This window comes from Rhinolophus ferrumequinum, chromosome 16, assembly GCF_004115265.2.
Source record: "Rhinolophus ferrumequinum isolate MPI-CBG mRhiFer1 chromosome 16, mRhiFer1_v1.p, whole genome shotgun sequence".
Taxonomy (NCBI): Eukaryota; Metazoa; Chordata; class Mammalia; order Chiroptera; family Rhinolophidae; genus Rhinolophus; species Rhinolophus ferrumequinum.
Genome location: NC_046299.1, coordinates 56,219,392 through 56,241,650, shown reverse-complemented (window position 1 = coordinate 56,241,650; position 22,259 = coordinate 56,219,392). Strand labels below are relative to the sequence as shown.

Here is a 22,259-nt window from a genome sequence, read left to right as displayed (position 1 = left end):
ATTCTCATTCTCTGTGATCTCAATTCCCTATTGTTCCTTGGGCCTAAGGATGCAGCTAGATCTGGGAGTGGGAGAGAATGAAGTGCGAGTTACTGTCATTTAGTGCAGGAATTGGTTAAAGATATAATCCTGTCTACTTCTTTGCATGGTCAAAGCACAAATAATGCAGGAGTTATGTGAGCGGGATGTTTATCAAGTATATAGGACTGAATATGTACAAGTTTAATTTATCATCTGGAAGCTTTGGGAAAGTGAGCTCTGACAATTTCCCTGTAATGAATCTGTCTCTCAAGAGTCCTTTTCCAAAAAAACATTGTTCTCTGTAATCTTTCCAGGCACTTTTTTTTTTTTTTTAAACATTTTGCTTCTTAATGTGACTGCCAATGTCTTAGAGAAGTTGACAGTTTAGGTGATTTCTATTAGCAGAAAAATATGGACTCAAAAGCTTTTCCTCCACGAAGAATCTGTTGTGTAACATGTAAGTTGACTCAGAGTACATACAGGTACATAGTCTGACCGGGAGGGTGATAGAAGGGGAAAAGCAAATCCAGACAGCGTGTGGGCAGGGAGGGGGCGCCCAACAGCAGAGGCCACTCTGTGTTGCAATCTCAGCCCCAGCATCTTTCTGGAAAAGAGTTTTTTGCTGCCTGTTTATATTCCTGGGTAACCATCGCCCCCCTCACCCCCCATCGTAGGATGTTAACCTTGGAACAATATGGAGATTAGCTACAGAGCTGAAGCAAAAATCCCAACGGAGCTTCAGTTTCGCAGTCTATATAGCCTTCTTTCCCATACACTGACCAGATGCTTAGGGCTCGGGAAATCACAACTAAGGAGTAGAATTCCTCAAGGTAAGAAGACACTCCCCCTCACCCCCCAGCCCCCCACCCCACCCCCGCGAAATGGACTCCTCCAATTTTCTCACATGATTGTGCAGGCACTTTCACTTTTGCATATATAGGAGTCACTCAGGAGCAAGCTCTGACCAGTCAGAGGGAGTGACACATCTAGGTTCAGTCCCTCCCTTCTCACCCATCCTCACCTTACTCTTGAATGCTCACAGGCAGTTCGGCAGAAGTGATCCCTGTGGTTCTGCCAAAGACAAGCCTGTTGGGTTTAAAGAAAAAAGAACAAAAAAACAACGTGAAGTCCCAACATTAAAATTATTGCCTTGAAGAAACTGAGTGGAGAAGTGTGAAAAGATGAATGGACCCGTGGATGGCTTGTGTGACCATTCTCTAAGTGAAGATGGAGACTTCATGTTCACATCGGAATCGGTAGGAGAGGGGCACCCAGGTAAGTCCTGGCTCCATGGCGACCTGCGCCGAGGGAGTCACTTTTTCTAGACGTCTTAAAACAGTTTGTGTCCGTTACTGTAAGGGATCTCTGGAGGAACAGTGTGAAGTATTTTTTAGTCTATGTGTAGCTTTGTAGAACAATCTCTCATTATGCAAATGATAAATTGTAAGTTACTGAAGCCAAGGGTCCATGCTGCTGCCACCAGAGGGATCTCAGCATGGTGGGGCTGCAAAGAGAACATGCAACTGGTTGGCTGAATAGACCACGCATATAAAATGTGTCATCAGATACAAACATTTTATATATATTTTTTTTTTTGAGTAAAACTTTTATTTATTATCAATGAACAACTTAAGTCAACAGAGAATGTTCCCTCAAGACTGTGTGGGTCAGTAAGTTTTGCATGTAAAGTATGTATAGTTTAGAAATGGACAGCAGGACATTCTAATAGGTGCTGAGATGGATCTCTAGGTCCTGGAGGTCTCAGAAATGCTGTCTAAGAGATGACTTCCTGAGGAGATAGAAAAGGCAAGCACTTTTTTGGTACACTGTGATATGGGGAAATGAGAGAGGCTTCCGTGGTGACATGATCAGAACCTCAAGTTCTAGGACAGTGGTTCTCAGGCTTCAGGGTAAAACAGAGTGGTGGGCTCCACCCAAGCCCTAAGAATTTGCATTTTTAATAAGTTCCAGGAGCCACTGCTGCTACTCGTGTGGAAACCACATTTTGGGAACCACTGTTCTAGGAAAACCCTGGGGGCTAGTCACACTGGTTTATGTATTTAAAACCACTTCTTCAAAACTCATTTGAGTATTTGAAGTTTTGGGTAACTTATCACCAAGTCTACTGTTTTTCCACTGTCCTCATCCTTGTTCTTCTTCAAAGAGATTTAACTTTCATACCTTGTGACTCAGCGTTAGACAACACCAGGCACTATACCTTCCATATGCTTTAGCCAGTGGTTCTCAACTGGGGACGATTTTTCCCCTTTCCCCCAAAGGCATTTCATAATGTGTGGAGACATTTTTGTTTTCACAACTGGTGGGAAGGGGGTGGGTGGTGATACTGACGTTCAGTGGATAGGGGCCAGGCATGCTTCTCAACATCCTGAATACACAAGACCATCCATCTGCATCAAAGAATTTTCCAGTCCCAAATGTCAATAGTGCTGCTGTTGAGAAACCTTGGCTTAACCTGGATTTGTGTGTGACTTAACCCAATTCAATGTAAACCACCTCTTTCATTGTGCATAACTTTGTAAAGGTTCTAGGTTTACTGTACTTGTAATCTCAGATCCTTTGCTATGTCTGGAACATTCTGAAAAGCTCCATGGCTTATGAAGGCCATCTATAGGTTAGGATTTGCTCCACCTGGAGGAAGTGGGTACTTTGAGACACAGCAGCCAATAGACCCATGATACACACAGCAGTGAGCTCAATGGACAGAGCGTGGGCATTCCAGCCAATCAGTTGGATGTTTTGTCTACTTAATGGCAGACCTTCAGATTCTCCTTTCACTTCCACTGTAAATTAATTGTCCCAGTAAGTCAGTCAGTTTCCAATAAGGCTTTCTCCTTGTCACTTAAGGGCTGAATTCCTGTCCACCAGAAAGATAAAATTAATGCTTCTTTTTCAACTTCCAAGAAAACCAACTATTGGCGATCTTACGGCTACTAAGTGATCACGATAGAAATTTCGAAAACCTAAAGAAACAGTTCCGGAAGGGCCTTGTTAGATATTGTTGGAGTCTGCTGAGCAATCTTAATACCCTTGCTCAACTCCAGCTTCATCCCCAATATCTCTTATTCCATTTCCCTGTGTTGAGAACACGTGACGTGTGTCCTTTAACTAAGCAGAGTCATCCACAGTCAGAGCCTAATGTGGATATTGGAGCCGCAGGAGGCCTTCTTTGGGAGGGTTGTGCAGAGGCAACGGACGCACACAACGCATTTACAACCAGGCCTGCCGCTGGCAGGAGGAGCGATGGAAAAACTCAGATACGCGTTTAACAGCAGTTTCTGAAGGAAAGATTGAGGAGTTCACCTTTAAGGACGGATTAACATTTTTAACTACAGAACTTAATATGCACTTTTGAGAGCAAAACTGCTTGATTCTGGATCTGGATTCTTAATCCTAAAACTTAAAAAAAAATAAGAGGGACACAAGGAACCTTTTGGAGGTGACAGATATGTTTATTACCCTTATTTTTATTTTTGTGGTGATGGTAACACGAGTGTATACATATGTCCAAACTCACCAAATTGTGTGCATTACTTATAGGTAGATTGTTTTGTTTACCAATTATATCTCAATAAACTAGAAAAAAAACCTTTATTAACCTACTAAGAACAGACTCTCGGGATATTTTGAACACTACATAAAATATAATATGTGTACATAGATGTCACTTTTATTTCTGAATTTGCGAGCATTGACAGTTCCCATAACCCCAAAGCAAGAGTGGATTTTCCCACAATGACATGAATTGGTCCACGTGCACAACCGTGTAGAGTTTTTAAAGCAATATAGAATAAGGTCAAATGCCAGGTCATATTGAACTCTTGTCAGGCCCACCTTGACCGAGGAGGTCAAAATAGAACATCTAACCTTCAGGAGGCCGAGTGACTGCGGGATTCTCTGGGAGCTGCTTATGGAGATGTCCTGCAAACCAGCGATGATGTGTGGAGATTCCTAGAGAATCCTCTGGGCGGGGTCGTGGGACTGGGTGTGGTGTTTTATACACCCTGCACCTTGTGGAAGCTGCAGGACAATGCATCCTTTTGTCCCTTCTGATTTCACGTCTTGGCACCTAATCTTACTGACATTATTAGCTATTTTAACTTCTATATCCAGGACTTTTCTAGATATTAGGTTTAAAGGGAATATGTTGAGGAATGAGAGACTTTTTAGTTAGGAGAGAGAAAAATTGTTCTATACTCTTAGAACTGGTTTTGCAATATATTGCTTTTTTTAGGGACTTGTGTGACTTTATACAGCATCCAAAATGAGACAGAAGCAGGAAGAAATAAAATTTTCTAACTTCTTATATTTAAAAAAGTGTCTCTAATTGTTAGGTAGATTTGATATGTAAACTGACAAAATATCTAATTATTTTAACATTTCAGTTTGTTATACCTAATATCTCTGTGATTCTTACACATGTTTATTTTTGTCCAGATAAGATCTGTGACCAGATCAGTGACGCGGTGCTGGATGCCCATCTCAAGCAGGACCCCAATGCCAAGGTGGCCTGTGGTAAGAAACTCCCAAGCCCTTCCTACAGGAGACCTAAGCGGGCTGAGTTGAACCCTTTTCCTGTGTTGCAGCCCTCAGCACAGAAGAGGTGATTAGGTCTAGCTCTCTCACTTCACTGAGGGCTTCCTGGGTGCCGCTGAATCAGGGCCTTCGCCAAGGTCATGGGGTAGGGGTGCGTCCCTATTCTCACTGTCGGTACCCTGTCCTGTCTACTGCACAGACCAATCTTTTCCTCTCCAGTGGCACCCTAACGCCTGTATTGAGGACTATGGGGGCCCTTGCCCCCCTGAGGGTAGATGTCACCCTGAAATCTTTGTAAATAGCTGGAGAGAAGGTTGGCTTGCCTTGATTCTTTGTTCAGGACCGCGCTCCCGAAAGCCTCCAGTGGAGTTTCAGCAATAGGGGATGGGAGAGCTTCACATATGTTGACTGCACTCTTTGTGATAACTACCTACAACTGTTGTCTCATTTAATCTGGTCTCATTATTATCTTCATCTAACATTTGAGGAAACAGACAGAGGCTAAATAAGTTGTTCAAGATCACACAAGTAGTAAGTACTTGGTGTGAAAATTCAGGTGTGACTGGTTCTTTCCAAAGCGTAGTTCTCCAAGCAGCATTTGAAGGTGACCAGCAACTGTGCTGGAATTTACTCTTTTTATTAGCTTATTAGTTTCTGCCTGGAATCCATTCCTGGTAAGGTTCCTATGAGTCTCTTTACCGGCCCTGGGAGAGGTGTAGCCGTTGAGCTTCCCTGTGCTGGTGCGTGGCCACTGCCTTTTCTCCTTCCCTTCCAGAGACGGTGTGTAAGACAGGTATGGTGCTGCTGTGTGGGGAGATCACCTCCATGGCCATGGTGGACTACCAGCGGGTGGTGAGAGACACCATCAAGCACATTGGCTACGACGACTCTGCCAAGGGTGAGGGCTGGGCCCCGGGCCGGAAACGCATGCTGGTGTCCTGAGAGGGCCCTCAGTGCTGGGTCCCACCTGAGGCTCTCGGTCTTCTGGAAGCACTGGGGGCTGGGGGGGGAGGGGCATTCCCAGGCCCACCTATCAGGGACCAGGCGTCAAAGTCTCTGGAAACAGCATGGCAGCCCATATGACAGTGCCCGCTGCAACTGCCGGTCCATCCGTTGTTGACTCTGGTCTTAATTTAAAGTCCTGCCTTCCTGGTGCTTTGCAGATAAAGAAGCCGAGTAAAAGGAGCTACCCTCTGTTGGGGACATGTCCTCTGCCAGGCACTGGTGCTGGTCTCTTTGTTATGTGTCTTCTTCATCGGTTAAGGAACTCTGTTGTACTTATGCGGATGAGGAAATTGAGGCTTAGAGATGTAAATAATTTACATAAGGTGACACAGTCAGTAAGTGGCCCCTCCTTTTGGGACTCTTATGCTTTCTGCTCAACAGTGCTGCTTCCCATTGCAGACTAAAGGAGGACTCAGTCCAGAACCGGTAGCAGGTGACGGAGGCGGTCTGGCCCTGGTTCACCCCAGTGGCGGGCAATGTGGGAGCTTAGAACCCAGGGAAGGGGCGCAGGCCCTGGCAGGATTGCGGAGCATTGTGCTCAGGTGGGGGAGAGAGCTGGAAAGAACTGAGGGCCTGACATTGCAGGATTGTGTAACTTTCACGCAATCGTAATGTGCTGGCTGTGTGATATTTGTGCTATCGTCACACGTTTGCCGTAGGATGTTGGCACAATGGTCACGTGGTGCTTTGAGACATTGCCGCCAACGTCACATGCCAAGCTGATCCGTGTGCCTGTGCCAAAAGGCTCACCGTGCGCTGCGATGGCCGCAGTAGCAAGGACTCCAGCTCACCACTGCGCACTGCTCTTTGCTGTACACCTGAATTCACTGCCCTTTCCAAGCCCTGCCTCTCCCCGTAGTCCCCTAAACTCCATTTTTCCAAATCACTTGAAGCCCTTGATTGACTTTCAGCACTAAGAAGATTCATTATTTAGACAGGGTGATTAGGCAAAATGCAAAATGTTTAATGCAAAATGGGTGAGTCCTTGGCAACTGTCCAAAGATTGTTCATTGGTTTGTGCGTGTACAGGCGGTAGAGGACAGAGGTGACCTGATGCTCCTGGAGTAGGGTCATTTCCTGGCATCAAATGATGCAGCATGAGGTGCCCAACAGGGAGTTGGTGGCATAGTGTATAAAGAAGAGCTGCGGGATGGTCCAGGAACACTTACTGAAAGGGTCGGCTTGGAGTGTGGAGAAGAGGAGTCAGAGGAGGAGCTAGTAGGCAGAGACTTAGTGGAGGGAGAAGAGCATGTCACGTTTAAGGCCAAACCCAAGTTCTCATTGGCTGAAGGAGTCCAGCTCGCAGGGGCTGGGTGAAACTGAGGAGCTCAGTTTTGCTTCGTTTGGCTGTAGGACCCCACTTGAAGCATGTATGTAAACAATAGATTACATCTGGGTTTGTTTGCTCTGTTTGCTGTAGGAAGCCCACTCTGGCAGCACGGGTAAGAGAATAGACTAGAAGGAAGATGACAGTCAGCATGACAGTCATACTTGACCTTGTGAGGGGGATCTCTGTGCACTTTGGCTTCTTATTCACACAGTGCCTGCAGCTGAGCCCTGCACAGTTGGAGGACCGACAGGGAGAAGAATGTGCTCTCTGCGTAGCACTACCTCCTGGGACAACTTGGGCTGAGCTGCTGCGAGCCCAGATGCCCTAGCTGGTCCCCGGCCTGCTCCCCGGCCTGGGAGCACCAGCCTCCACCTGTGTGCCTGAGCTATGGGGATGGCAGCCCGGCGGTGGCCTCCAGAGCTCTGGCTTTTCCCTTTGGCTCCAGGCCCTCAGGATCACATCCCAGGAGCAGAGGACTCTGGCCTTGGGGGCCTCTCTGGATAGTTCGTGTTCAGTACATTTAGTACACAGGTTCCTTGACTTATGATGGGGTTACGTCCCCATAAGCCCATCATAAGCTGAAAGTATCCTAAGTCGAAAATGACTTAGTCCACCTGACCTACAAACACCACAGCTTCGCCTGGCCACTTAAACGTGACCACAACACTCACATTAGCCTGCAGTTGGCTAAAATCACCTCATACAGTGAATCCACGGTAGAGTATGTGTTGTTTACCCTCGTGACCGCGTAGCTGACCGGGAGCTGCGGCTCGCTGATGCTGCCCAGGATCACAAGAGAGGACCGACCATACTGAGTATCGATAGCCCAGGAAAAGAGCAAAATTCAAAATCTGAAATACAGTTTCTACTGAATGTGTATCACTTAGGCACCATTGTGAAGTCAAAAAGTCCTGAGTCAGACCATCGTGAGTTTGGTGCCGTCTGTACTTGGATTAGGCTGCCCCGGGGCTTCTGAATGGCAGTGTTAGAAGGACCCTGGGTTTTCAGTGCAGTGATTTTCAACCTGGCTGTTGGGAGGTGCCTCTGGGAGGGCCAAGAGTCACCCACCTGCTCTTCAGCCAGAGCAGCCATCCTGTTACCTGGTTTCTAGGCTGCAGTTCTGTGTAGGCTGTATATTTCTAATCAAGGTATAATGTAATACAGTGAAATGCGCGATGGAGGATTTTCTTTGACTGAAGAGTTCCAGATGGTGGTAAGGATGCATGGCATCCTGGGCCTGAGCTCTGGGTCCAGACAGAGCCCAGCTGGTTAGAGATCACGCACGCCACCACTAAATGCCATGTCAGGAATGAACAGGCCCCCAGGTAGCTCGCAGCCACCTCTGTCCTACATGTGCACCCACTCAGGCCTGCTTTCCCTTTTCCCTAGGATTTGACTTCAAGACTTGCAATGTGTTGGTGGCTCTGGAGCAGCAGTCCCCAGATATAGCACAGGGTGTCCATCTAGACAGAAACGAAACGGATGTTGGTGCTGGAGATCAGGTGCGTGGACACTAAGCATGGACGCTGGGCCCGGGCGCCAGTGCGGTGCCTCCTGGCTCTGACGTGCGCTGAGGAGCTAGCTGGGGCGGCACCTGAACAATGACTGAACCACACTGGAGGTGGCCCCTCCTCCTAGAGGAACGCCGGGGAGGGGGGGTGGTCGGGGTACGTACCAGAAGTGAGCCAGGTATCCCTGCTTCAGGGCAGCGACTTAGGGCTGTGGAAGGCTGTGGTCCTGATGCCAGTTTGGGCTCGTCTGCCCCTCCTGGAGCGTTGGGCGTGAGGGACCATGTCTTCCCTTCCACAAGTACCCAGCGCAAATGTTGCACGCAAGAGGCACCCAGTAAGGTTGGAGAGCAGCAGAGTTTTAGATCTGCAGAGCGTTGCCTGTGTCTAAAGCGGATGTTGCTCCCTCGGCCCTCTGCCCCGCTCCAGGGTTTGATGTTCGGCTACGCCACCGACGAGACAGAAGAGTGCATGCCCCTCACCATCATCCTCGCCCACAAGCTCAACGCCCGCATGGCGGACCTGAGACGCTCCGGGGCCCTCCCCTGGCTGAGGCCGGACTCGAAGACTCAGGTCAGCCTCTTGCTTTGCCCTCCTGTGTCTGGGAGCTGCAGGCACACGCTGTGAGCACCCCCAGATGCTCTTCGTCCTTGTTAGTGTCGAGATCGAAACGTTCAATCTGGGCACTCAAAGAATTGTTCATTTTGAAAAAAACTATTTATTTTAAAAATCTTCAGCTCTAGATGTTTTCTGCCCCCATTTTGTTATGAAAAATTTCAAAAATACCAAAAACTGGGAAGAACAGTTCTGGATTTTTTTTTTTTTTTTTGGCTTCCTTTGCATGTGTTGATGCTGGTAATGCGATTCCCCAATTCCTGCCACAAACTTACTTCTTAACTGGCCTCAGACTTTTGGTCACTGCCTTGCTGCATCCTGAGCACCGCGTAAACATGGACCATCTGCCTCTCAGCGGGGCCCTTCTTTGCTTCTCATGAACCCACTTTATCTATCCTGTTTCTGCCTCTCTGTCCCCTTGGGCCCTGACCTCTCTGCTCCCTGCGGTGTGGAAAGGCCGGCCGTGATGCAAGTGTTAGCACACCTGGGGTCCTGTCCGCCTTCACTGCCCACTGCCTGCCCTGTTTAATCCTGACTCTCTGATGGCCCCTTTCCTTGGGGCTTCCATCCCTGGCTCCTCTTCCACTCCTAACAGGTTCTTGGCACTTCTCAACACTCTGTCCCCTTCTATCCACGCTGGTGGATCCAGTTTTCACCTCCGCTCACGCAGCTCCCAAACTTTCCCCCTGCGGGCCTCTCCGGATCACCAGCCCCATTTCTCATTCACCCTACAAACAAGAGCCCACTGTGTGCCGCCCACTGTCACCTCCTCCTGGGCTGAAGGGAGTGTGCTGGAGTGCCACCTTTCACCCCGTCCCGCTCAGTGCCCCTGTCTCCACTCTGCCTGTGCCCCCCCCATGGAGCATCCCTCTGTTCCAACCCATTTCCCAGGCCAGGGCCAGGATCAGTGCCAGTCCCACGCAAGGGTTTTCCCTGTCGGGAAACTCCAGTTAATCCCTTTGGGCTTTACTTCTAATTTTCTAACGTCCGCACAGAATTTTCTGTAACTTTCTGCTTCCTGGGGGGCAGGGGAAGGAACCTCACTTGTGATTCTGGCATTCAGAGCCTTTTATGGTCTTCCAGCATTACCTTCCCCTGCCTCCCCTCCCTCAGGCTTTGCTTAATCTGTATTAGTTCGCTCGTGTTCCCCTTGTTTCTTGGTGCTTTGCCCCTGTGCTTACACCCTGAACCTCACTCGCACTCTCTCTGGTTCCTACCTGTCCATCAGTGGTCGGGGAAGTCCCCACCTCCTCATGGTTTCCTGGACACCACTGAAAAGGGCCTTCTTTGTCCCTGAACAGTGACAGTTCTGCTCATGTGGTTTTATAGCTCAGCACAATGCACGTGACTCATCCCTTGCCGCAGCCGCAGACATGCACCCTCCTCACCCCAAGTGTGAGGCCACACAGGGCGGAGTGTCCATGGTGGCTGAACCAGGGGCAAGGAAGCACACCTGTGGCCTGAAGGAAACCATTCCTTGGGGCTTCTGGTGTCATCCACGTGCCCCACACTGGGGTGGAATTGGCAGCATTCCTCAGCTGTTCTTTGAGGTCGTGGGGCAGGAGAGCTCAAACACAAAGGTTGTGACGGTGCCAGATCAAAGGGGCACGCAGATGTTGGCATGCCCTGCCCATCCTGTATCCAAGCTGTGCTGTGGGGCAGAGATTCACAGAAAAGGAAATCCCAGACAGAACAGGGATGGGAGAAAGTGATGGAGTGATTGAGCTTTTCTTTTCCTTCTGTGAGATGAGGACTGGAACCCACCTGTTGGCCCAGCTGAAACAGGAAAGATTCTCTTTTTGCTCTGTAATAGGTTTCCCAGTCTAAACGCAGCTAGGGGTGGGGTCGGCTCGCTCAGGGTTTCCCTTTCTGCAAGGATACACTGAATTCTCTTAAAAATGCTACTTTGGAGACCAGAGTCAGCCTCGCTCCCCTGCCACAGGTGGCCCTGAGCCGGCTGGCACAGCAGCAGAGAGGGTGAGAGGGTACGGGAGTGGGTCTGCTGACACACCCCTCGCAGCGCCTCCGCAGAGCAGCTCACTGTGGGAACAGGGGGCACCGTGCCAGGAGCAGCTGCTACGCCTTCTCTGCACCCTATTGGTAAAGGATTTTCCTCATCTAACCAGTGTTGACTGTGAACAGGATGAGTCTTTCCACCTGAACAAATTCTTGCTGCTGATATGGAGACCTGAGTGGCAGCACGATGGCTATTTTTGTACCTGGTCAGAGTTATGTTTTCTGTGGTATATTTTGCCCCATATTTTGCTGACACAATAAGATAAGAGTGATGCTTGGAGCCCCTGCTCGCCACAGCTCTGTGGTTCTGCATGGATGCTCCTTGGGCTTTGTGGCAGAGTGGGAGGTGAGGGAGCAGGGGGCGGTGCAGACGGGCCTCAGCAGCGGCTCAGAACGGGCAACCTTCCCCTGAGGCCTCACAGAGCAAATCTGGTCCTAGAGCCAGCCACAGGGCCGCAGCTCCCGCTCAAACAGCCCGGCCGTAAGGGTTGTTCTCAGTCCACAGATGTCGGTGTGCATCTGCCCGTCTCACTAGGACCAGGCACCATGTGGGCAGGGTTCTTTCCCCTCCTTCTCCTGACCCCACCCTGTTGCTCTTTGGACGAGGAAGTACACACAGTAGGAATTCTTACACAACTCCAGTGTTTGATGGCTATCTGAGGGGCCTTGGGCAGGCAGAGACCCTGCTGTAGGCACAGCTCCAGGAAGGCACGGCTTGCTGCCCTGTGGTCCTGTCGAGGCCCTGGGGTAGGGGGCAGTGCAGTGCCTGCCAGCCAGGGTCCCCACCAGGGCCACCAGCATGGCTGCACTCCTGCAGGCCCCACACACCCCATAGCCCCTCCAGGCGCTGCTCTTGTGGGTCCACACTGCCTTGAGTAGCAATGGGGCCCGTGGCTCCAGCATAGCCCTGAGGGTTTTAAGTGACAGCCTGCCGCTGGGCAGAGCCCCAGCTACCAGGCCACACAGCTCCAGGTCAGCCCAGCTTTACCGGCTATGTGACCTTGAGCAAGGCATTTATGTTCTCGAACTTCAGTCTCTCGTCTTTAACATGGGGGCAGTAACAGCTTCTCATAGCTTTTGGCCTGGTTTCTAGCATATAGCACTCAAGCAGTCAGTTTCTTTTCCCAGCCTCGCCTTCCTTCCTTCCCGTCTCCTTCCCCCTCACAATGCAAGCCCAGGGTGCCTAGGCTGCCCTTTTATGTTACAATCAGACCAGGCTGTGACATCGGGCTCTTACACTCATGGAGGTGTCAGTAAACGATGGGGGAGAAGCATTTTGTCTGTGCTGCTGTGGGAATGACACAAACTTTTGCATCAGGCAGAGCAGGGTTTGGCCCTTTGGCTTTTCACTGACCAGTTTGTGACTTCAGACAAGTTGTTTCTCTTCTCCTAGACTTGCTTTTCTCATTTATAAAGGTGGAGATTATAATACCTATCTTGCTGGGGTGGCTTAAACATTAATTGGCCGTGCATAGAATGGACACAGAACTTAACCCACGCTGGTGGAAATGATATTAGATCTGTCCCTGTAGCCTGATCTGCCAGGGTACTGCGGGCAGGTTCGAGCCCTCAAGATTCTCTCTGCTTTTCTTTCATTTACCAAAACTCCCAGAACTGGCAGCTCCCTCCCTCTCAGCCACCCTTGTCTCTGTCCTCTCACGCTGTCCCTATAGCCAGCAGGTCCTCTGGCCCAATGTGCTTCTAAACTCCTCCACTGAGGGGCTGGGACAGCTGGCATGTAGCCTGTAGACTCCTGGGTCCTTGGTAGGAGCCAGGATAGTTTGGCCCTGGGCCATAGAAGGTCAAAGGGGGCTTTGGCCAGGGGAGAAGGAGAGGAGTCTGGTGGGTCACAGAGAGAAAACCCCGAGGTTCGACGTGGCACTAATGGTGGTCACAGGTGGGAACAGCTTGTGTCATGCCCAGCTATCCCGTGGCACTGGACAACTATGCAAATACCAAAATGTCTCCGATTAACTTTCCTGAAGGCCCTTGGAGGACGCCTCCCCAACCCCGCAACTCCCCCACCCCCTGCCGGCCTCCTGGGTGTCTGTGACGGCAGCTCGGGGCAGGGCCTCACGGCATCTCCTCCGGCCTCTGACAGGTGACAGTTCAGTACATGCAGAACAATGGCGCTGTCATCCCCGTTCGTATCCACACCATCGTCATCTCCGTGCAGCACGACGAGGACGTGACACTGGAGGACATGCGGCAGGCCCTGAAGGAGCAGGTGATCAAGTCCGTGGTGCCGGCCAAGTACCTGGACGAACACACCATTTACCACCTGCAGCCCAGCGGGCGCTTTGTCATTGGCGGTCCCCAGGTACGCCCTGACCTCCTCTAGCACAAAGACTGCAGGAGGTGGCTTTGTGTGACTCAGCCATGTCTGGCCCTAGGTGACACGTGAAGTCAGCTCACTCTCTTTTGGGCCTGCTGTGTATCCGTCAGTCCCTGAGGAATTGGGGACATGCGCCCAGGATTCTCCCACTAGGGCTGCCTGGCCCTCCCACTCCAGACAGCTCACACTGGACGGCAGACTTGCCCAAGCAGCTGCTGCCTTACCATCGCAAATGCCTGACCTTCACCAGGCGGCGCTTACCAGGTCTTTGCCACAGGTTACCTTCAAGCCCTGTAGGCACCTGCTGCCCTTGCCCCTGTGCCACAGGAGTGAGGAAGTGGAGACTGGCATAGCACCTCTGAGAGGCTGCTGACCACTGCCAGGGGACCTCAGCTGTGTTGCCACAAAGCAAAGCCCCATAACAGGTCCTGTAACCAAATGTAGCACGGAAACACTGGATGAAGCAAAGGTCAAGCTTATTGTATTTTCTTGCAGGACCTCTTAAAGGCTGGACACATGAGTGTGAATTGTGAATCTCTAAACAGGGGTCTATACTATGCACTTTCCTCAAATCATTTAACATAGAGCCCCTGCCCCCGTTTAAAACATCTTTATTGACTGGTACTGCACAGACCAGACCCTTGAGGAAAAGGGCAATGTGGCGTTTCCTGGGTGGCACCAGTAAGGGCCACAGCTCAGGGAATATTGATCACAGTGCCGTTTCTTCCTGGAGTTGGATTTCCCTATTATGATTGACTCATAAAAACAAAGGCATTAGGAGCAGCTATGACCCCAGCTGGCCAGTCATTTGCACTTTCTGATGAGGCTCTGACAGGTTACCTGACTTCTGTAACTGGTCAATGATTGAACTGGGATTAGAGCTGACTCCTAGCCAAAGAGCCTTTGAAACATGTCCTCAGGCAGCTTCAGGGTACGTTTTCTAAGTAGTTGTCCAGCAGCCATCACAGTGCTTCAGCTGGCACCTCCTCCCAGCCCTGGGGTGAGGGGGCTCTGGTTTCCATCTCCCCACTCTGTTCCTTTCCCTCGGCAGGGGGATGCGGGCGTCACTGGCCGTAAGATCATCGTGGACACGTACGGCGGCTGGGGGGCGCACGGTGGTGGGGCCTTCTCCGGGAAGGACTACACCAAGGTGGACCGCTCTGCGGCTTACGCTGCCCGCTGGGTGGCCAAGTCCCTGGTGAAAGCAGGGCTCTGCCGGAGAGTGCTTGTGCAGGTGGGTGGGCCCCCACCCCCCACCCCACTCTGACCCCACCAGCGCTGCTGGCCAGGCCACGCACTTTGCCAAAGGATGTGACTCCGTATGTGTCGTGTTGGGAACGGTGGCCCTGGAAACCTGAGAGAGGGAAAACAAAATCCTTCCGGGAGAAGGGCATGTACAGAGACTGCCCACGACGACGACGACGACGGCAGGGATTTCTAGGCAGACAGGTGGGGGAGGGTGATGGGCAAGAGAAGGGTGGGTCCAGCTGCCCTTCCTGAGGATGTGAAGGTTTCTGTGAGGGGCAGAGCCCTGCACAGTGGCTTCAGTCCCTGACTCTGGTCTCTTCTGGAAGGTTTCCTACGCCATTGGTGTGGCTAAGCCCCTGTCCATTTCCATCTTCACTTACGGAACCTCTCAGAAGACAGAGCGAGAGCTGCTAGATGTGGTGCATAAAAACTTTGACCTTCGGCCTGGCGTCATTGTCAGGTAAAAGTAGGCAGAACATCCTTCCTCCCTCACCCCGATGCTCAGCCGAACGCAAGGGAAACAGGAAGGATTTTCAGCCTCCCTGAAGCACGAGGGTCTGCAAACTCTGGGCCCAGCACAGGGCACGCCCCAAATGCAGGATTCCAGTTTTCAGGTTGAAGGGGCTGCGTACTATCCCTGCTGGCCCAGCAGATGCTAACTCCAGGTGGGAAGGAAAATAATGATAAGGCCGAATGGCTGAGAATTGAGTCGGCAAGTCCACTCCCATTTCTTCTTGTTTCTAACACCATCTCTGCTTCCTGGAGCCTGGCCACTTGACGTTGGTCTGGGCCAGGTCCGTGGAATACAGAGGAGAAAGGCACCTCAAGTATAGAGTGCAGTCCTGGTTCCTGGTTTCTGTGTGATTAGGCTGTCCCTGAACCTCTGAGCCTGCATCACAAGAGCCAGTGATGGTCAACTTCTAAGACATGGTGTGGTATAGGCAGGAAATCTGGGGGAAAGTGATGACATTCCACATAGAAACGATCACAGTCTGTTAATTACTCCTGTGCCCAAAATTACAGATAAAAACTCAGCTCCTTTTCCATTAACAATGACCCTTTCTTCTGTTGGACACGCAGGGATTTGGATTTGAAGAAGCCAATGTACCAGAAGACGGCGTGCTATGGCCATTTCGGAAGAAGCGAGTTCCCGTGGGAGGTTCCCAAGAAGCTTGTGTTTTAGAGCTGGTGGAGCTGGGCCCGGCCTTGCCCCAGGGGCACCTGCGTGGCCACATCCCTCTTCCCCAGGATCCCAACTCTCTGCTCCCACAGACCCCAGGCTGCTGACGGCCCTCAGGGGCATGCCTTCTCCCCCACCCCCTAACCCCCTCCCACCCCAGGCAAAGCCGTCTGATTTAGCCCTCTGCTGTTGTCATCGTGAATGGCAGGAGGCAGGTGGCTTCCTGGTGCTGAGGGTCTGATCTCCTGAGGACAGTCACTGTGTCCCTCTGCCTCTCCCTTAGACCAAGGGATGTTAATGTGGTGGAAAAACCACCTGTCAGGAGTAAATCCCCTTACCTCCCCCATAGCCCGGACCCTGACCAGCTCCCCCCCGCCCCCCCCGTCCCTAGGCATGTGCCAAGGTCAGCGCGTCTCACAGATGTCAGGGTCTCACAGGGTCCCAGCCAGAGCCCTGAGCCAACGCCTTCACAAAGCCGCCCAGGCTGGGCTTCTGGCAAGGATAAGCACAGGGGCTTTCGTGGCCTAAGCATCCACAACGAGCGAGGGACAGAGCTAATCACTGATGTCATTTCTTCTTCACACAACATGCTGAGGTAACACCTTTGTTGTCCCCGTTTATAAATGGGAAGACTGAGGCACAGACCATCTAGGTAACGTCCACAGGGTCCTAGAGCCACATGTACTGGGGCCTAGACGTGAATCAAGGAGCTTTGACTCAGGAACCCAGACACCTCCCCCTTCCCCCTATCTCGTGCCAGAAACAAATCTGTGCCATGACAAAGCAGACTGAAGGGCGGCTGTGGCCTCTCTCCTAAAGACCTGAGGTTGCTTTGAATTAGGGGACTAACCCACCCGCTCTCGGTGAGCCCTAGGCAGTGAGCTGCAGCCAGGACAGAACCAAAGGGTTGTTCCATTTGCCTCATTTATTTCAGAAGACAGTTCAGGGTGACATGGCTCTCCTGGCTGGGCTGGAGTTTGGAATTCAGAAGCAACCATATAACCCTAGCCCCTGCCCACTCAGGCACATGCATGGCTAGGGTGTGGGGGCCTCTGGAGTAAGTGGTCCAAGTCTGGTCCATCTGGGCTTCCTGGAGCAGCTCATCCTAGCACAGGTGGCCAGCCCCTTAAACAAGGGACTGGAAGCCTGGTCCTTCAAGTCTCTCTCGCTCTTTGTCCCCTCTGTCCCCCCGTAGTCTGTGTGCTGTGGGACTGGCCTCTCTGGACAGGGATCTGAGGGGCTCACCTACTTTTTCCAACAGCATAATAAGTAGGTGAGCCCCTCAGATCCCTGTCCAGAGAGGCCAGTCCTAAGACATGATCTCTAATGTTCAGTGGTGACCCCGGTGGCAGGGCTTGACGCCCGCCTTTGCCGGGTGGCTTCTGCGGGACGGGTCTACTCCGGAGGGGCCTGAGGCATCCTCAGTGTGCCAGGGTCTCAGAAGCTGTACATCCGTCTGCCTTCCCATCCGTGTCCGGCACCACCTACCTCACCTGTCCTCAGCCTGGGCCTCTGACGGCAGCATCTCTACCTTCTCTCCTGCTCCCCAGACACAGGCTCAGGTGGGGGCCTCCATGGGCCTTGGAGAGCAGGGGGACTGGACTTCTTTGTGGGGCACATGGTGTTGGTTCTGGCTGGGACAGGAAGCTTCACCTGGGAGCAGAGCCTGCATCCGGGCTCTAGGCCTGAAGCACAGAGACCCTAGGGCTCCTCTTTCGATCAGGGGTGGAAAAAGAAGCCCAAATTACCATATGCTGTGGAAGCTCTGCTCTCTCCGGTTACCCAGGAAGTCTCAGGTTATTTTCAGGAGAGGTAGGCACAGCTTTCAGGTGGCTGAGTTCCTCTAACGCGGGCTATATTCTAAGTGAAAATTCAGAATTTAATACTTTCCCCACTCCTTGAGAAACGAGATCTTTTTTCTGTCCACATTGTTTGTATAGAGCCTTTATTGATTAATAGTTCCTGCTAGGACAGTGAATAAAGACTCAAGTTGCAAATCTCTGCGCTTTGTTTTTGTCTGCAAACCCTCTGAAACCTTCCCTCTGAGTGGTCTCACCTGGTTCTCCCTTCCTCCAGCAAAGTAGGTGTCCTCCCCTCAGCGGTCCCCCAAACGGGGGCCTTCTGTTCCCGTCCACATGGGGCCCACCCAGCATGGATTGAGGTTTTCTTCTACCAGCTGCTGTGCTGTCACTGCATTACCGTATTCATTCCTCACCATGCTCCATGCTCCGCTGAGGCAGACAGTCCTAGGAAGCCCCTGTGACGTGGAGAACCTGAGGCCCAAAGAGGCCAAGGAACGTGACCAAGGGCACCTGGCTGCCAAGCGTCTTCAGAGTGTGCTCTCTCGATCCCCATGCATGTTGCCCTCAGTCCACATCTATGTTTCATTCTTCTGCCCCGTCCTGTATATTCTCTGCAGTAAGACTGGCACGAGGTGGACGCTGAGGGAGTTGTTTGTCAAATGGCTGAGTAAGTGAAGTGAGTGAATAAAGGGGTTGGTGTGCAGAGAGATGAGCCAAGCCTTTGAATAGGTGCACACTTCTCTTTCACATGGTGGGGAAAGGCGTCAGCTCTGGAGGAATGGCCCCATCCAGGCTGAGGGCAAAGCCCGGGCAAGGAGGCTTTGGTGAGACCCTGACCCGAGAGGCTGACCTGAGGTGCCAGGGAGGGCAGGTGTATAGCAAAAAGCTTGGAAGGTGGCAAAGGGAAGAGGAGAGACCAAAGGCTGCAGGATCCTACAGTCTTGTTTGAGACAGAATCTACGCCTTGGCAAGCCACTACATGAACTGTGCAATGGGATATTTTTCCTAGAAAATAATACATATTTTGCAAGAACACATACAAACAAAAAGACACCCGTGAAACACTTTGGAATGCTTGCCTTTGGGGGAAGGTGGTGAACGGGTGGGTTCAGGTTTGGTGCTGGGTGGAACCCTGGTCTCCCCAGTGCCGTGGCCCAGCTGCCATGGGGGCCACAGGGTGCTTCACCAGCCTGGGGATCTAGGCTGTTACAGCAGTGAACCCAGAGGATGCTGCAGTTTAAGGCCAAGAACTTGACGATGTGAGACCAAGTTTCACTCTGGATTTCAATGGGGAGGTGGTGGAGGGTATCGTGGTAGGTGTCGTGGCCATAGTTCTCTTGTTTTTCATGGATGGGTTCAACCAGTGAAAGAAAGACATTCTACACGGTGAGACAAGGAACATGCCAGTAGCAGTTCAGCACCAGTTCTAGAGAACTGTAAAGCTCTCGTCGAACTTCTTCCTGGGATGGAAGAAGAAAAACGCCCAGAATTGCCCAATGACCCGGATATTGGATCTTTGCAAAGGGCAATGTCCTGGACAATGTCCAAAATGGATCTGCAGCTACAGAAAGTGATTCAAAGATCTTGAAGGAAGTCTAGAAAGAACTGTTTCTTCTCAGAACCAGATTCTGTCCCTTGAACTAAAAGTTCATGATTATTGGTTGAGGGTTCAGGAGGCTGAAACTACCTCACCTCCAGACAGGAGGTACAGGAGGTACAGGCCTGAGACAATAACAGAAACAGTGATTAAACCAGAGCTTCTGGACATGGATTCTCCCTCATGCGGCTGTGATCCAGATGGCGGATTTGTCAGGAAGCATGCGCTCCCCTCTGCTTCTCCCCAACTTGGCTGCCAGGCTCCCCGCCCCCGCCCCGCCCCTTCCTCCCCTCCATTCCCAAAGGCTGTTTCTCCAGTGAATCCAGATGTGAAGTTGTCACACCTGTAAGGGCAGTCACCACATTCCAGTCTCTTCCTGAAAGTCAAGGGGACATTAACCCCTGGGCAGGAGCCTATGTCCCTGCTGTTCCTGCGTGGTACTTGTGACATAATCGGGGAACAAAGTACTGACGCACAGGTTCAGATAGGGTAACAGCTTTATTTGGGAACAAGTGTTCCTCCAGAGGCCAATGCTCTGGTAAGCACAGAAGGTTACACAGAATGGAATTTATTAACGAACCAAGTCCCAGAGTCAATGAAGGTGGAAAAGGTCCCTGGTCCGGGAGAGACGACTGGGCCCACGCCGGGTCTGAGGCCAGCTGGTCTTGCAGGGAAGAGCTTCGGAGAGTCCCGGAGTATCGCGGCTTGCCCCTCGCAGGGGACTCTGTCGGATCGCCCAGACAAACGGACCCGGACGACCGTTCTGGAGTGTCTCCCTCAGAGCCTCGCAGGGGGTCTTAGCCGAGCCCCCAGTCAGACCACTCACAGCACTGCTCTGGAGTTCTGCTTCTTTCCTCTTTTTCTTGGGCTTGTTTACTTCTTAGGTGAGAACCAAAGTTGTTCTAGTGAACGAGTTTATCACTCAGTTTTGTTATGCTCAGTTTCCCACAAAAACATGTTTTTTACTTCACTCTTATCAGTCTCACACATGTGCGGCCATAGTCCTGTCCCTACAAGTAAACAACTTGTTTTGCAAACCTCAATCCAGCATCTATAATACATTTTATATGCTCTATACAGAAGTTCGTGGCAGGCAGATGTTCTCTTCCTCCAGGAAGCCTGGGGGAGCCCTGAGCTGGCGTCCCATGAAAGGGCCGTTGCCTTCTCCTCCCTCAGGGGCTGGGGTTTCCCTGGACAGCCTCATCCAGAAGATGGAAACGAGTGGCCTCCTGGCTCCTGCTAGTCCAAATCCCAAATCACCCCAAGGCCCAATGTAATCTCTCCTTTTGTTCAAACATGTTTTTGAGTTATCTATATGTTTTTAGTTTAAAAATCTTTCACAGAAGTGTTTTACTTTTTCTGATTTTCTCAGATTTTACTTTTTCTCAGTAATATAAAATTCTGGATAGCATTTAGTAAATAATGGTTAAATTATTATATTATAATTTCTAGAAAACTTAAATAGTTTAATTTGATGACACAATTCACTATTTCTTAAACAACATTCTATCATCTGGGAGCAGTTCAAACACCAGAGATATTAGAAATATCAGAACACTTCCTCTCTGCGGATGCTTCTCTGTTGCTTAGTGATAAGAGAACAGTGGAGGTTGCTTCATGGTCTCCGTGAACAGTGGTTGATTAAAGCATGGCTGGGCTCTGCTGATTGCATGAAGGGCAGGTATGTAGAATGAGGGGCCCCGGGGTGTCCTGGTAGTCTGGGCCCAGCAGAGCTGCTGCCGTCTGGTTGTCAGGTCTCTGGCCACGGCTGGACTGAGCTCAGCTACTCAGGGCAGGAGAAGGCAAGTACAGGCTGGGATTCTCAGCTCTGCTCCCCACCTTACCAGGGTATCTGGTCCATTGGGGCCCTCAGTCTCTTCATCTAGAGTGAAGAGCCTGCCCCAGTGTCACCCTTGTCTGTACACAATGCATGTGCCAAGGGCCTTGGGGCAGCCTGTGCCAAGCTCTGGCGCATCTGCAGCCTTGGGACTGGGGGTTGAAGTGTGAATCACTGTGCCCAACCATCCAGCTGAGCCAAGATCGATCGTGTCCAGGGCTGGATATGGGTTACAGCCAAAGAGCAAGGCTTGAGCTTCTGGGTGATAGATGGCAAGCAATCCTGGGACCTGAGACTTAAAAGAGGTCCAGCTTGCAGAGTGACGGCCTGGGAGGAGCCTTCCAGGACTTGACCCATGGCTGTGGGCATTGTGGGCAGAAAATGCACTGGGCTCTTCAGGGAAACTATGCCTAAGATACTCGGGGTCAGCTGGAAAAAGGTTTGAACCAGGTTCTGGCGCCTGCAGCCTGTGCCACCTTTGCTAAGTTGTGGAACCTCAGTGAGTCTCTGTTACAAGGGAGTAAGTCTCCCTGTGAGTCTGGGAGAGAGATGGTAGACGTAAAGGAGATGGCTAGTGCCTGGTACCCGGCAGGGGCTCAGGAATGGAGAGTGGTTAACATTAGGCTTCTCCAGGGGTAACACTGAGCCAGCCTCTGTAGACAAACAGGGATGGGACAATTAGTCAAAAGAGCCCTGACAAGGGGAGGCACATAGGGCAGACTGTATCTATCAGACTAGTCATGCTTGAGCAGGAGAAGCAGGGGGAGATTCTTGTGGATACAGCCTTTGGGGGGGGCACGATTTCAGACGATTAAACTGTGTCTCCTCTCCTATCATGGCACCTGATGAGAGGAGCCCTCATGAAGGTGGAATGAATGAATGAACAGGGAGGGTGATGTGTCACCTTCCACGGCACAGCCCCTCAGGTGGCTGCAGTTTTTTGTGCAGCCACCAGAGGGCAGAACTGACACACACATTCCCTGCGGAATAGAGGGGCTCCCTTTTGGGAGTTCTGCGTGCTCCACTGGGATGATGATGAGCCTCAGAGCTCAGGGACCCCCATCCCTCATCATGGGTACAAGAGGCCATTCAGAGCCCCTGAAAAGTCAGGACTCATTCCCCAATATTCCATCTCTTCGGAACAGGAAAGTACAGTTAAGACAAATGTTCACATATCAGTCTGACCAGATTTCTCAGCGTTTTGTGAGCCT

At 51.2% G+C, this 22,259-nt stretch overlaps 1 protein-coding gene across 1 annotated transcript; it reads left to right on the top strand.

The window, feature by feature from the left end:
* Window positions 1–614: 614 nt before the first annotated feature.
* MAT1A (methionine adenosyltransferase 1A) lies at window positions 615–17,809 on the top strand. The gene is made up of 11 exons (XM_033130984.1): window positions 615–851; window positions 1,064–1,296; window positions 4,477–4,554; window positions 5,351–5,473; window positions 8,300–8,412; window positions 8,848–8,991; window positions 13,151–13,369; window positions 14,436–14,618; window positions 14,959–15,092; window positions 15,713–17,012; window positions 17,113–17,809. The coding sequence occupies exons 2-10, from the start codon at window positions 1,203–1,205 to the stop codon at window positions 15,813–15,815; spliced, it is 1,191 nt and encodes a 396-aa protein (XP_032986875.1). The 5' UTR covers window positions 615–851; window positions 1,064–1,202; the 3' UTR covers window positions 15,816–17,012; window positions 17,113–17,809.
* The last annotated feature ends 4,450 nt before the right edge of the window (window positions 17,810–22,259 follow it).